This window comes from Hemitrygon akajei, chromosome 14 (genome assembly GCF_048418815.1).
Source record: "Hemitrygon akajei chromosome 14, sHemAka1.3, whole genome shotgun sequence".
Taxonomy (NCBI): Eukaryota; Metazoa; Chordata; class Chondrichthyes; order Myliobatiformes; family Dasyatidae; genus Hemitrygon; species Hemitrygon akajei.
The window spans coordinates 106,840,719-106,855,904 of NC_133137.1; the positions used below are offsets into that span (position 1 = coordinate 106,840,719).

Sequence of the window (15,186 nt, forward strand, 5' to 3'; positions counted from 1 at the left end):
TCTCATTTATCCTTTTTTAAGAAAACAAAAAACTGTGATTCTCATTAGAACCTTGGTCGAGCTTCAGTGGGAACAACACCAAGCAACATCCCATAATATTCATGCAACATTAACCATAGCAACGCCACTCAGATTTAGCTCTGCCCTTTTCCACCATTCAGTGCAGTGTTATGTTTTTCATTTTAAAAATAACCCCCTCCTCCCCTCGAAGACCCAGACCAATTGAGACCCACCCTACCCACCCAGATTCCCTTCTCCCTTCCAGTCGAGCTAGCTATCAATAAAATGTTTTAAAGCACGTTCTATGTTCATTCGATGTCCAACTCTTGTGACTCCAAGTTCCACATAGTCTTCTTTTGTCAAGGCAGGTAGATGAGAGCCTTCGATCTCATTATGCAAGAAGCTCTCTCTGTGTTCTGATAGGTTAAGACTGTCGAGCCAGTCTGCTACGTCGTACTTGTTCCACATCACCATGGGCTTTTGGCAGAAGGGTTTGGGGGGAAGTAAAGAATGCATGGGGACACCAGAGGGAGATGGGGAGCGGCTACGAGCACTGGCACTCCTCACCACAAACCGCACCTCCTTAGGCTCGTGAGGAATATTGAGGCTAGAAGATTTCAGGATTGTGGGAGGGGTCTGTGTTGGTGTGGAGAGTGGTGAGGGCCTTGGTGAACTGATGCCGGCTTCTGTCCTTGATTCGAGGCCAGGTTTTGCAGGGCTTGGAGCCCTTCGGGTAACTGGGTGCCTGGAGCCAGGACGGATAGTGAATGTTGCTCCGAAGCTCCGCTGGGATATTGTGTTCAGTTCTCCTAAACTACTGAAAAGTCTGCAGACAAAAAAAGAAAATAGAGAATTAGGAGTTGGTGTCCTGGGCTTCATCTTAGTGAGTCACCCAAGGCAACATGTCCAAATCTCAACATCTATCAGGCTACAGCAGGAAGCTAGCTTTGCACTTTCACTATCCCATATCGGGGAACTTTCACAGAATTTTCACACTCATCAGAAAAGACCTGCTAGAGAGAGCTTGAATTTCTTCCTGGAAAATGAAACTTTTTTCTCCTCGAAAGACTTTAATGCTGATGCCAATAGATTTTGCTGCACAAGTATAGCGGTCACTATGGAACAAAGTGGTCTGAAGTTTAAGTGTGGAGAGAGGTGACTGTAGTTCAGTGACTAGGTTTGCCAATAGACTTTTGTTAACAGTATGTGGACACAGTTGCCAAGGACAACATTCATACTTCATCTATAAATGACCTTTTTGAACTGAATAGCTTGCTAAGCCATTTCAGAGTTATATTAGGTCTGGAATAACGTATTGGCAAACATCTTTCCATGAAAGATATTAGTGAATCCTGATTAGGTTTTAAACATTAATTAGATTACTTAATGTTCATAATTTTTGTCAAACCATTATCAATAATATATATACTAAATTATTTATATTTAAATTCCCTGCTGCCATTGAGTGATTTGAAATCATGATCAGGAACCAATAGCTCATGCATTTGAACACTGTGTAGTACCTTAACCTTGGTGTTGTTATACAAAACTATGGGGATGATGGCAGACTTAAAAGAGGGTAAATTAAACACAGAAGGGTGTGTATGTTATGGGAACCAAGTATGTGAGTGCATGAGTTTTGTGGATTTGCTGAATATGGAGACAGATTGGCAGTGAGAGTTTGAAGTGCGGGGTTCTGAAAGTTGGAGCGATTTGAAAGAGATTGCATTAGTTTGATTTGTGAGGTGCACTATGTTGTTATTATTCTCTTCTAGATTACGTATTGCATTGAACTGCTGCTGCTAAGTTAACAAATTTCACATCACATGCTGGTGATAATAAACCTGATTCTGATAGTAGGAAGATGTGGGTTACTGGGCTTCAGCTGATTAGTTTGTGGGAGATGAGCATAGATTGTTACCATTTAATAAAAATCCAAATGACTGAAATTGTTAGAACTTAATCTAGTATATATTTTAGTCAACTTTTCCACACATTTTGATATAAACTGTATAGCATATCCATCCAAGAGGATGGTCGAATAAGATGACTGACTTCTGAGCTCTCTAAAGGGTATAGGGTAGAACAGATCATTTGGCGAAACTGATGGCTAAGCCCAAACCAGTTTGCCTACTATCCCAAGCGATCACTTTTCAAGATTGGGAATTATCTATGATTGACATCAAAAACTCATGACCTTGTACCACACATTCTGTGTTCAATTGTCTTCTACTTCAAAGTTTCAGGTTATTTTAAAGAGATAGAACACCATAACTGAGTGTTTCCTACAGTTCATGCTAGGAAATGCACACAACACACACAACATCCAATAATTCAAGCTTAGCACTCAGCATCATCAACGATACAGCTAAAAGACACAAACTTCAAAATTTGTACAGGGGGCACTGCACGTCCATCACCCTTTTATTTACATCTCCTTTCTGATCACCAGTTATTATGTTGCACCAGTTTACAATCTAACATAAACTCCAAATGAAGCCTGAGAGCAAAATTTACTCATCAAATATTTATCTTGGTTTAAACACTGATTAGGATTACATTTGTCAAAAAGTGCATTAGTGTAAAGTATGGTTGTGTTGTATAATGCTTGGAGAAATTTAGAGTTAATCTTTAACCAATAAGGGTAATTCTCTAAGATTGTCTTTAACCAATAAGGGTAATTCTCTAAGATTGTATGGATGGTAAGTGGTTGTTTTCCCACTTCCACCCCATGACAGAAAATCATAAGTGCAATGCCAGCTTGCATTTAGAAACAGAGTTATAGTCAGTATTATTAACACTACTTGATGTTAAAGATGGAGGAAGGTGTCACTTTGAACCTTGGAAAGTAAGTTGTCTGAAATCTAATCGTTACTAGGTTACTGGAAGATGAAGAAATGGAGCCAATGAATTAATTTGTCAGAATGTCAGTGATGCTTTCATCATACAAATAAAAATAATGCACACTAGGTATGACTTCCTCCAAGTCCTACTAAGTGCCCAATTCTTATCAACAGATGGCAATTTAATTTTTCTTATTTTTTAGCACTTATAGGTCTGCAGTGAGCATTTCACACTTAAAATTTTTGTTTCTGAGTCTTTGTAGTTATGGAAATGATGAAAATTCCAGTGGTTGAGTGCCATCGAACTTTCCCAGACTGGATGCAGCAACTCTAAATTCTCTCTGCAATTCCTCATGAATCACTCAGGGAAAAATGAAAGCCATTTTGTGAAGATGTGCAAGTGACAGAGAAATGGAAGGGAGATTGCAGGTACTGGAAGTAATGACTTGAGCTTACGTATGTGTTCACCTTCCTGCTCTTGAGTGGAACCAAATGCTGTCTGACTTGGTGGAGGGCAGCCCATGGGTTAGAAATGAAAAAATAAAACACAAAAGAACACACACGCACACACACGCACGCAAAATGAGTACGACAATGTTTCATCTTCACCATAAGGAAAATTCACAGTTCATAAGACAGCAGAATTAAAAGAATCCAGACAAAGCAAAATCCAAGAAGGGAATTTGGATGTGGCGAATGGTAGTGAGCACTTACACAATTTGCTCACCCTCCTGAGGCTCGAGGTGATTCTAGACAGAGCACCACAACGCATGCACAGTGAGCGGAAAAAAAAGAGGCAATGAGAGAGAAATGTTAGCATCAATCCATGAAAATGACCAGACATTTCCACTACATACACTACAATAAACACTTCCCATAGTAGACTTGCTTCACATTACTTCAGAGTCTGAGTCTTGGATCTCCTTCTTGTGTTTCCCATCGTTACAATACAAAGAATTGTAACAGTCTGTGATAGGTTTGATCTTAACTCAGGGTATGGGGTAAAAGCAATTTAAAATGATTCAATAAGTGCAAGGGAATTAAGATTTTCAACACATAATCTGGGGCATTACTCAATTCAGAATATGAACCTTATGAACAAAAAAAAAAGAAGCAAGCCTATTGCTGTGTGGAGAACGCTTTGTCAAATTCTACTCATGCCAAAGAAAAGACTGTGTTGTAGAATTTGCAGTCATCTCTTGGGAACCAGGTTTCAGTACTAATGTGAAGAGGGGTTAGATCCTAGAACTATGAGGTATGTTAAGTGCCAGGTTTAGAATTCTACTGCCAAAGGAACTTGATTATAATGGTTTTGAATTTTACTCTTACAATGGTCATGCAAGAACCTGGATTTTACAACAATGTTCCATCACTGAGTTTGCCAGAGACCTTGTGAATGATGTGAAGATGGCAAGGTAAATTAACAAGGATGCAAACAAAAGTTGTGGGGTCTTGAACTTTATAAATAGATGTGGAATACAAAAGCAGTAAGTTATGCTGGACCTACACAAATCAGTAGTAAACACCAGGATGGTGTTTATTGACCATTTATGGACACCTCACTTTGGGCATAGTCAAGGCATTAGAGGATGTAGAGGACATTTACTGCCATAGTATAAGGGATATGGCACTTCTGTTATATTTAAAGACTAGATTGGAGTTGTTCTCTGCAGATAGTTAAGAGGAGATTTAGCAGGTGATTGTTAAATCTTGAACATTTTGATTTCTGACCTCTTGCTTCTGACGTTAGTTGCATCCATGGCCCGACAGAAAATGACCTGTAGGCCTATGTCCTGAGTTGGGCACAGACAGAGACAGGAATTATAGCTCAGTGCTGGAATTGGAGGGGAAGGTGAAGACCACAGGAAGACATGTACTGACAACAAGGTAAGTAATATGGTAGGACTGGGGTAGAGAAACTACAGTACATGGTGGATGGCAATGCTTTGAACAATATCGGGGGGTGTCAGCTGGGTAGTGGGGTTGTACCAATACGGGAAAGATTAACTGAATATCCAATTTGATTTCTTGTCTTTGGTGTCCCTCTGGGACATAGTCCAAAGTGGTCCCTTAGGGGACATAGTCCAAGTTTCCCCGTAATGCTTCAAATGCCTGCTGAATGACATCATCCTATGTGCTGAAAAGCAAGAATTGTGTCTGGCGTAAGGGTCACCTGTTCGCAGTAGTGTCCTGGAAAAGAAAATGGCATGCAATTGAATCTCTTAGCAACAGCTTCACAGCAGAAGGGTGGATCATGAGAACGAACAGATTTAGGATAATCTGTGAAAGAACCAGAGATAGATGGATAGATGGATAAATGGATAGATTTTTCCAAGCAGAGAATTGTTATGAACTGAAATGCACTATTTGTAAAAGTGTTGCAAGTGGTTTCAATAGAAGCCTTTCAAAGGGGAATTGAACACATAACTGTAAAGGAAAGGCTTTGCAGGGGCAATAACAAAGGAGTAATAATTGACATCAACCAAGTGTCTTAATTAACATCATGGCAAAATAACTTCTTTGCATACTAATGATCCTATGAAAGTTTGGAAGAATATACAAGGAGTGAAAACGTAATTTGCCTGGGATATACTTCTGGCTCAAACTAGATATGAGGATGATAAGGCAGTCCAAAGGGAATTTAATTTCATAATGCATGCTGTCTTAATTTCTTAATTTCCTCATGCTGTCATGCTCAGTCTGACAACATCTCTTAACCTCTGCCTTCTAAGAAGTGGGCATTTCTACTCTGTGCCATGTTAATAGGCAGTTACATATTATGCAGTTGCAACTAGACCATAAGACATAGGAGCAGAATTAGGCCATTTGGCCCATTGAGTCTGCTCTGCCATTCAATCGTGGCTGATCCTTTTTCCCCTCCTCAGCCCCACTCCCCAGCCTTCTCCCCATAACCTTTGATGCCATGTCCAATCAAGAATCTAGTAAGCTCTGCCTTAAGTACTCAACGGCCTGGTCTCCACAGCCTGTAGTAATAAATTCCACAAATTCACCACCATCTGGCCAAAGAAATTTCTCTGCATCCCTGTTTTGAAAGGGCGCCCCACTATCCTGAGACTGTGCCCTCTTGCCCTAGATTCTCCCACTATGGGAAACATCCTTTCCACATCTACACTGTCTAGACCTTTCAACATTCAAAAGGTTTCAATGAAATCCCCCCTCATCCTTCTAAATTTCAGCAAGTACAGATCTAGAGCTAACAAACGTTCCTCGTACGATAACCATTTCATTCCCAGAATCATCCTTGTGAACCTTCTCTGAACCTTTTCAAATGCCAGCACATCTTTTCTTAGATGAGGAGCCCAAAACTATTCACAATATTCAAGGTGAGGTGTCACCAGTGCCTTATAAAGCCTCAGCATCACATCCCTGTTCTTGTATTCTAGACGACTTGAAAGGAATGCTATCATTGCATTTGCCTTCCTCACTACCTGCAAGTTAACCTTTAGGGTGTTCCGCACAAGGACTCCCAAGTCCTTTGCATCTCAGATTTTTAGTTTTTCTCCCCATATAGAAAATAGTCTGCACATTTATTGCTGCTACCAAAGTGCATGACCATGTACTTTCCAACATTGTATTTCATTGCTACTCTTTTGCCCAGTTTCCTAATCTGTCAAAGTCCTTCTGCATCCTACCTGTTTCCTCAACACTACCTGCCCCTCCACTGATCTTTGTATCATCTGCAAACTTGGCAACAAAGCCATCTATTCTATCATCTAAATCATTAATATACAGCATAAAAATAAGCAATCCCAACACCACTAGCCAGTAGCAACCAACCATAAAAGGATCCTTTTATTCCTACTCACTGCCTTCTACCAATCAGCCAATGCTCTAACCATGCAATAACCTTCCTGTAATACCTTGGGCTCTTAAACTGGTAAGCACCCTCATGTGAAAGTCCAAATATACAACATCCACTGCATCCCTTTTATCTATCCTACTTGTAATCTCCTCAAAGAATTCTAACAGGTTCGTCAGGCTAGATTTTCCCTTAAGGAAACTATGCTGACTTTGTCCTATCTTGTCCTGTGTCACCAAGTACTCCATAACCTCATCCTTAACAATTGACTCAAATATCTTCCCAACCACTGAGGTCAGGTTAACTGGTCTATAATTTATTTTCTGTTGCCATCTTCCTTTCTTAAAGAGTGGGGTGACATTTGCAATTTTCCAGTCCTCACACACCATGCCAGAGTATTGGGAACTACAATGAATGTCATGAATTTGTTTCATGCTGTAGACTGCAGGAATCAAGGGTTTATAATTAGACCATTCTTTAATTGGGAATTTGGGAGATACTGTAAGCATGAGTTGTAATGTAGCAATGGGCACTCCATGAAATTGTCACATCATAGGAGGTCATTTGGCCTAAAGATATCAAATCATTTCAGGTTCTTTGTAGAGCAAGTAATTGAGTTCCTTTCCAGAGATTTTTCTTCAAAGGTCAATTGAATTCCATTTTGAAAGCTCTCATTCACTCTTATGACAGGCAGTGAATTTCAAGTCATAATCACTCTCCACATGAAAATGTTTCTCACTATATATTTTCCCCATCACTTGAAATGTATGTCTTCTAGCTCTTGAACCACCTACTAATTTGAAAAGTTTATTCAAGTTCATCAAGATGCTTGGAGAGTTCTGTTAAATCTCCTCCCACCCATTGTTTCAAGAACAACTCCAGGGCTTCCAAAGTATCTCTGAAACTGAAAGTCCTCATCCTGGAACTTCCTTAGTAAATCTTAGAGATAAAGTGACTGGAAATAAATGCAGAATGTCATTTTAACCGGATAAGTGCTTTAGAAAAGTTCAACGTAAGGACACTGCTTTAGTATTCTGAGCTCTTCTGATATCCAGGATTCCATTTATTTTCCAATATGTTCTGCTATTTACTAAAAGGTATGCACTCTATTTGGACTTATGCCATTTTGTTGATATTGTCTATCTTTCCTTTCTCCAGCAGAATTTCCTATGCAAGGGCAGACTGAATAGTTTATTTGTCTTTTAAGGACACTCCTGAAATTAATTGCAAATTGAGGCATTGATTCTCCATTCCATCAACCAGCTCACTATGAACTTAGTAACTGCCACACAAAATGCTGGTGGAACACAGCAGGCCAGGCAGCATCTATAAGGAGAAGCACTGTTGACATTTCAGGCCGAGACCCTTCGTCAGGACTGCCAAACTGCTTGAACTTTGTGCCTGGCATTGAGTTGGACTATGGGGCACATGTAACACCAAGGTTCCAAGCATGTTGGCTACAGTCATCAAACATGGAATGTTTTCATCCTATCTGCATCAATATCAAAAGCAACAAAAGAGAAAGGAGTAGAGATCTGAAGGAATTTCGAAACAAGTCTAATCTGTTCCTAGAATTCTGTGGTGGCAAATGAGGCAAATGTTAGCAGCCAAAATCTTTAAACAGCCAAAGCCATGGTATGTTTGCTATGAATGGTGCATGAATAAAAGGTTCATGCCAAACATTTCACACACAGATGCAATAGTTACACAGTATAATGGACAGAATCATGTAAGGTTGTGCTACTTTATAAATAAAGCTCAAATATATCACCAGCCATTCCTTTTCCATTTCTTTCAGAGATGTTCCATTATCAAGTTGATGCCATGGTCTCTGGTGAGGTGTGAGACTGGAAACATCAATCAGTGCTTTTATTAGTCTGTTTTTTCCAGAATTCGCTTTCTTTGCTCTTAAATAGTAATTTAAGCGTCAGTACCATTTACACCTGTTTTATAACTGGTTTACAGTTGGCTCTTACCCTTCCTTCATCTTCGACAGACTTGTGGCTCCAGTGCCTGGCCTGTTTTTGGGTTATTGTCTATGCTGTGATCAATGCCATTCAAGACCATTCCCAGCTGTGATTAGTTAACCATCAAATAAATCATTGCTGTTTTTTTGTTTAAGTGAAGGCATTCCAGTAAATTGGGAATACTGAACAGAACAAATGAATTATCATTCATTTTCTTTCCCAGAAAAATTGCAAAACAAGCTGATTTGTTGCAACCTTCCTGAGTTTGCTGAGACATGAAATTGTGAGGGGAGTGGGTCTCATAACAAAAAACCATTAACACCAACTAACAGAACTCAATTACTGAAAAATACTTACAGATCCATTGATTAATCCTGCCTCCATGTACTCTTGGATTTGCTCTGCATTTTACATTACCCTTTCCCATGTAGTCACTTTTAGAAATTCCTCAACTTACCTTTAAACTTTTAGAGAACCAATATTGAAGTTAAACTTTCTGTCACATTCAGCAAAGCTAAAATCCTTTCAAGATCTCCGTGTTTCTATATTTTTCTACCCAACATTACAACATCAATGGAAGCTACAGGCTAAGGTCCATGAACTGGATTCTGTGTAATTCTCTCTCAAAACATTTCTGCCTCTGTACTTTTCTTTCTACCTTTAAGATATACTTTAAAACCAAACTCTCTGATCCAGTTATCCCAAAATCTTGTATACACTTTGTCAAATTTTGTGGCATAATGCTTATTTGAAGCACGTTGGACTAATTTACTACATTAAAGACAGAAAAAAATGAAAGGTCGATATAACCATATAACAATTACAGCATGGAAACAGGCCATCTCGGCCCTTCTAGTCCGTGCTGAATGCTTACTCTCACCTAGTCCCACTGACCCACACTCAGCCCATAACCCTCCATTCCTTTCCTGTCCATATACCTATCCAAATTTTTTTAAATGACAGAATCGAACCTGCCTCTACCACTTCTACTGGAAGCTCGTTCCACACAGCTACCACTCTCTGAGTAAAGAAGTTCTTCCTCATGTTACCCCTAAACTTTTGCCCTTTAACTCTCAACTCAAGTTTAATAATCAAACTAATTTAAAGTTCTCACTCAATTTGCACATTTTCTCTGGGACTATATGGGGTTCCTCAGGGTGCTCCATCTTTCTCCCACATCCCAAAGATGTGCCAATAGGTTAATTGCGTGCTGTAAATTGTTAAAAACTTAAGTATATGCAAAAGGGAATTGATGGGAAGGGGTTAGAGAGAGACAGAGAAAATCAATTGCAGGTTACAAGGAAATAAAAAGAAATGGAACTCATGAACTGCTCCCCTGGGAAGTGACATGGGGCCTACAGGACGAGTAACCTTCCCTGTTGTGGTATTTCTAAGAATGAGCAGTAATATTTATCACATCATCCTTTGCTCTAACATAAATCCAACTTGACCCAGGGGTTACACAATCACTTCTTCAGTCTAAGGTTATAGGCTTAGAATCAACTTTGGCAACTGGAGCAGATAATCTGGACTGACAGCCTGTTAAAATGTTGAAGGCATCACAGTTTTAGAAGAGCCATCTTTTAGATAAGATATCAATGTGTCCTGACAATTGATTATAAATTATTCTTTGGTACGATTCAAAGAGTAGGAAAATTCTCCAAATGTCAGCAAGATTTGCTCTGGCATCCATACCAACTGTTGGAATTGATTGTTTTTTTTCTGTTTTTGATATTAGTTGAATAAATGTAAGACTAAAATCGTAGTTATTTCAACACACACAAAATGCTGGTGGAACACAGCAGGCCAGGCAGCATCTATAGGAGAAGCACTGTCGACGTTTCAGGCCGAGACCCTTGACTCAGCCCAAAACGTCGACAGTGCTTCTCCTATAGATGCTGCCTGGCCTGCTGTGTTCCACCAGCATTTTGAGTGTGTTGTTGTTTGAATTTCCAGCATCTGCAGATTTCCTTGTGTTTGCTCGTAGTTATTGCTAACATTTTTTTACTTGGGGTCATGTACTCTGTCAATGCTCCCAATATGGCCTCGTGTAAGTCAGTGAGATCTGACGTAAATTGGGAGACCACTTTGCTGAGCACCTATACTCTGCCTGCCAGAAGAAGCAGGATCTCTCAGTGTCACCCATTATAATTCCACTTCCCATTCCCATTCTGACATCTCCCTCCATGGCCTCCTCTACTGTTGCGATAAGGCCACACTCAGATGGAAGGAACAAGACATATATTTCGTCCGGGTAGCCTCCAACCTGATGGTATGAACATTGATTTCTTGAACTTCCCATCCATCTCTCCTTCACCATTTCCCATCCCCTTTTCCCTCTCTCACCTTATCTCCTTGCCTGCCCATTGCATCCTTCTGGTGTTTCTCCCCCCTTTTCTTTCTTCCATGGCCTTCAGTCCTCTTCTATCAGACTCACCCTTCTCCAGCCCTGTATCTCTTCCACCAATCAACTTCCCAGCTCTTCACTTCATTCCCCCTCCCTGGGTTCACCTATCACCTTGTGTTTCTCCCTCCTCTCCCCACACCTTTTAAATCTATTCCACATCTTTTTTTTCTCCAGTCCTGCTGAAGAGTCTCAGCCCAAAATGTCGACTGTACTCTTTTCCATAGATGCTGCCTGGTCTGCTAAGTTCCTCCAGCATTTTGTGTGTGTTGCTTGGATTTCCAGCATCTGCAGATTTTATTTGGGTTCATCACTTTTTTTAAATTTTTCGTTAGCAAAATATTATCACTTAGCACATGTGCTTTGACAGTGACTTTTGATTGGATCCCTTTTGCCACAAGAATGTGGCTTTATCTATGGTAGAAAAGTACTAGTTTTTGCAAAGGGACCATCTTCTTTGCTCCTTGTTCTCTTTCTGTTCTTCTAGTTCATATGCTCTGTATCTGTTCCTTAAAATGTTGAAGCAACAAGTTTTCACTCATTCTTGAACTCTTAAAAGAACCCAGGGATCAGAAAAATTACCAAGATCCCACGCAACTTGCTCCAGGATTCAAATGTTAAGTGCGCTAATGTTCCCCTTTATTTCCCTGCATCTATACCCCTCATTTTAAACCAGATTTTCTGAGATTTTTAACTTATTTATCATTATGAACAACTTATCTTGATCAACTTTAGTAATTCCCTTTGGATTTTTAAAATTCAATTAGGCCATGCAAAGTGTGTTTTGAAAAGAAGTCTATGTTTCTCATTGGCACTTAACATGTTTGGACATAGTGATTCCATGAAGGAGGAGCACAGGTAGACTGATGGGTGTGATTCTCAGAGAATCAAAAATGTAGACTCAAAAATTCAATGGGATCCTGTCACGAAACATATCTTTACTTGTCTACCTCTCTCTGCTTTCCAAAGGATCACTCTCTCCTTGATTCCTTTTTCCATTCATCCCTCCCCAATAATCTCCCTCCTGGCATGCATCACTGCAAGCAAAGAATGCTGCCCATCCACCTCCTCTCTCACCTGCATTCAGAGCCCCAAACTGTCCTTCCAGGTGAGGTAACACTTCACTTGCCAACCTGCTGGAGTCATCTCCTGTATCTAGTGCTCCCGATGCGGCTCCTCTACATTGGTGAGACCTGGTGTAAATTGGGGAACCACTTTGTCAAGCAACTCCGCTCCATTCACAAAAAGCTGAGTTTCCTGGTGGCCAACCATTTTAATTCTGATTCCCTTTCCCATTCTGACATGTTGATCCATGACTTCCTTTTGTGCCATGAGGCCACTCTCAGAGTGCAGGAACAACACCTCAAATTCCGTCTAGGTAGCCTCCAACTTGATGGCATGAACATCTATTATTGAATCTGATTGAATTCTCTGAGGAAGTGACAAATCAAACTGATGAAGTTAGAGCAGTGGACGTGGTGGGGCGTATGGATTATGACAGCTTGACTGGATGATTTGATGTATACACTTTCCACTCACCACCACCCAGATAATAAGCCTGTAGAAAAGTCCATTCCTCACAACATCCATTTCATTGTGCCTTGTATTAAATTATGGAAAGTATTAATAAAGTCAAATAAACTTGAAAGATAATGCACTACACAAATATCAAGTCTACAGTCAAATTGTTTTTAATTATTTTGATCATATCCACTCTTCCACAGCTCCTGTCAGCTACATTGATCAGCACCTGGTGGAGGTCTGGAATTCACAAGTTCTTGTCATGGTTAAGAAAGCTAGAAGATAGGACAGTGATTGGTTGTCCTTCGTATCCGATGATGACAGGGGACCTATGCAAGAGAGTTTTTAAAGTGGGAAATCCATTGCATTGGGGCAGTGCCACTCTTTTGATGTGGAAGTCCAGTTCCATTGGTATGAATAGTCTTCACAACTGGGGTTTTCCACTAATTGGCGGCCATGTTTTGGTGCCAAGACTTGGGTATTTAAAGAGCATCTGAACTCAGGCTCAGGGATTAATCGTCAGTTTAATTTTGGTTCAGTCAGATTCTGTTTAGGATTTCTGTCTCCAGTGAATCTATGGCGGAGACTTCGAGAGATGCTGAATTGCCCCCAACACTGATCCATGATTATTGTCAACGTCACCCCGAGCAGCCAGACTGGTCAGGAATCTGCCATAGGGGAAGGGGCTTTGTTATGGGATGCACATAGCCGCACCGTTATAAATAGGAGGCTCCTTTCTGCTATTAGAAATAGTATGCATTTTGATGTAGGGAGGAGAAGGAAAAGTGGCAAAATGAGGGCGAATATTGTCATGGAAAGGGATTGTTGTGAAGACTCAGAACTCCACTAAGCTGCTCCTACACACCATTGACCATAGTTTCAATGGTGACATCATTGTTCCTTAATCTGATCCAGTGGGTAATTTTCTCATCAGTGCATTGCTTAACTTTACAAAACATGATCCCGTGCCTCATGACTCTCTGAATGAGTATACCATTAAACCTCATCAAACTCACTAAAATCCATACACCCCGCCACATCCACTGCTCTAACTTCATCAGTTTGATTTGTCACTTCCTCAGAGAATTCAATCATGATTGTGAGACACAATCTGCCCCTCAGAAGGCCATACTGATTATTCCTAATAAAACTATGTTTCTCCAAGTGCTCGTAAATCCTGTCTCTAAGAATCCTCTGCATTAGATACAAAATAGAAAATGGACTTCAGCTAGGGAAAGGAAATTTTACAAAATGTCTGCAAAGATGTTTTGAGAACACTTTTAAATGAAAAGAAAAAGATTAGAAGTGAGTAACGGCAAGGATATTTCAGGTGCATGCTACCAAAGGCTCTACCTTTACCTTACAATCCTGCCCAAGCAAAGCAAAAAGTAACAGAACTCAAGAGAGTAACTGAATAGTTAATGTAGGGGCTAAGAGAATACTCTACAGTAAGGGTAAGGGAAACAAAAGGGTCCTGGCATGGACAGATCCAATAACCAAAAGAAGTGTACACGTTACCAGTAAAATCCCAAGGCTTGCTGTCTTCAGTCTACAAACCTGAGTTCTGTAATGGCCACTTTCCTACAACCATCAGCTTCTTGCACCACCCTAATCTTACCTCAACAATGGACCACCTCTTGCATTTTTATGTCTTTCAATGTTTCGACTTGCCTCTATGATTTATTTTGCACTGATGTCTTGTTCTGTAGTTTGTTTTTTGTTCTTCAATGTCTGGTATAACTCATGTCTAATCTATGTCTGTGTGTTGTTTGAAACTACATACCAATGATGCAGCTGCAAGCAGGTTATTCACTGTACCTGTACCTCAGTAAATCTGTGCACATGACAATAAACTCAACTTGACTCGACAAAAAGCAATTACATGATTTATTTCTGCTCAGCAATGTGCATTAGATTTAATGCTCAGAAACTCAAGTATTGCAAAGAGCATGAAACTCACACAAGAAAGTCTGTGATGCTAAAATTCAAATTACAAACTCAGACAGTAGTGCAGCTGAATATTGTGAACTATCACCCAGTCTTAAAGAATCACTCCACTGTCACTCCAGTCTTACCATATCAGAAATAGCCCCATCCTTCTCCCTCTCTGCAGCGCCACAAGTTTTACACAAGTGACGCCTTGGTTAAGATTTTTACTGCTATATTGTAGGTATTTGATTTTAGTAGTTCCATAAGAGCAGTCTGTTCTGTGTTTAGCATGTTTGAGCTAAAGGGCCATGTTGCGTCAGCCAGTCAGGATGGTGGAATTGGGAGAAGGATCTAGATGGACACAAATGTGGGTCGAGGTCTTTTTGGCAGGAGGTGGGAGCAGACAGGAGGGAGGGTAGCTGAGGATGGATCAATACTCCTGGGGGGGGGGGGAGTCCATTTGTCAAGATGGATGTTGAGCGACTGCTGTGCTTTCACGCGGACCGTGGGTCTAGTGTGTGAGTTAAAGTCAACTTTAAGATCAGCAGGGTTTCTGTAAAGGGGAATCTTGCCTGACAAATCTGTTAGAGTTCTTCAAGGAAGTAGCAATCAGTGTGAACAACGGAGAGGCAGTGGATGTCATTTACTTGGGTATTCAGAAGGGGTCTGATAAGGTGCCACACATGAGGCTGCTTAACAAGA

At 40.4% G+C, this 15,186-nt stretch overlaps 1 protein-coding gene and 1 long non-coding RNA gene across 4 annotated transcripts in view; one reads left to right on the forward strand and one right to left on the reverse strand.

Moving 5' to 3' along the window:
* Positions 1 to 259: 259 nt before the first annotated feature.
* The window catches only part of shank3a (SH3 and multiple ankyrin repeat domains 3a), a 1,154,364-nt gene continuing 1,139,437 nt past the window's right edge, over positions 260 to 15,186 (reverse strand). For all 3 annotated transcript variants that reach the window (XM_073066894.1, XM_073066893.1, XM_073066892.1), the window contains one exon: positions 260 to 826. In XM_073066894.1, coding sequence (XP_072922995.1) covers positions 271 to 826 — 556 coding nt within the window. In that variant the 3' untranslated portion in view covers positions 260 to 270. The remainder of the gene's footprint in view (positions 827 to 15,186) is intronic.
* Positions 1,540 to 8,398, forward strand: LOC140738895 (uncharacterized). Its single transcript, XR_012101477.1, has 3 exons — positions 1,540 to 3,272; positions 4,594 to 4,730; positions 7,822 to 8,398. It is a non-coding gene; the product is annotated as an uncharacterized lncRNA (long non-coding RNA).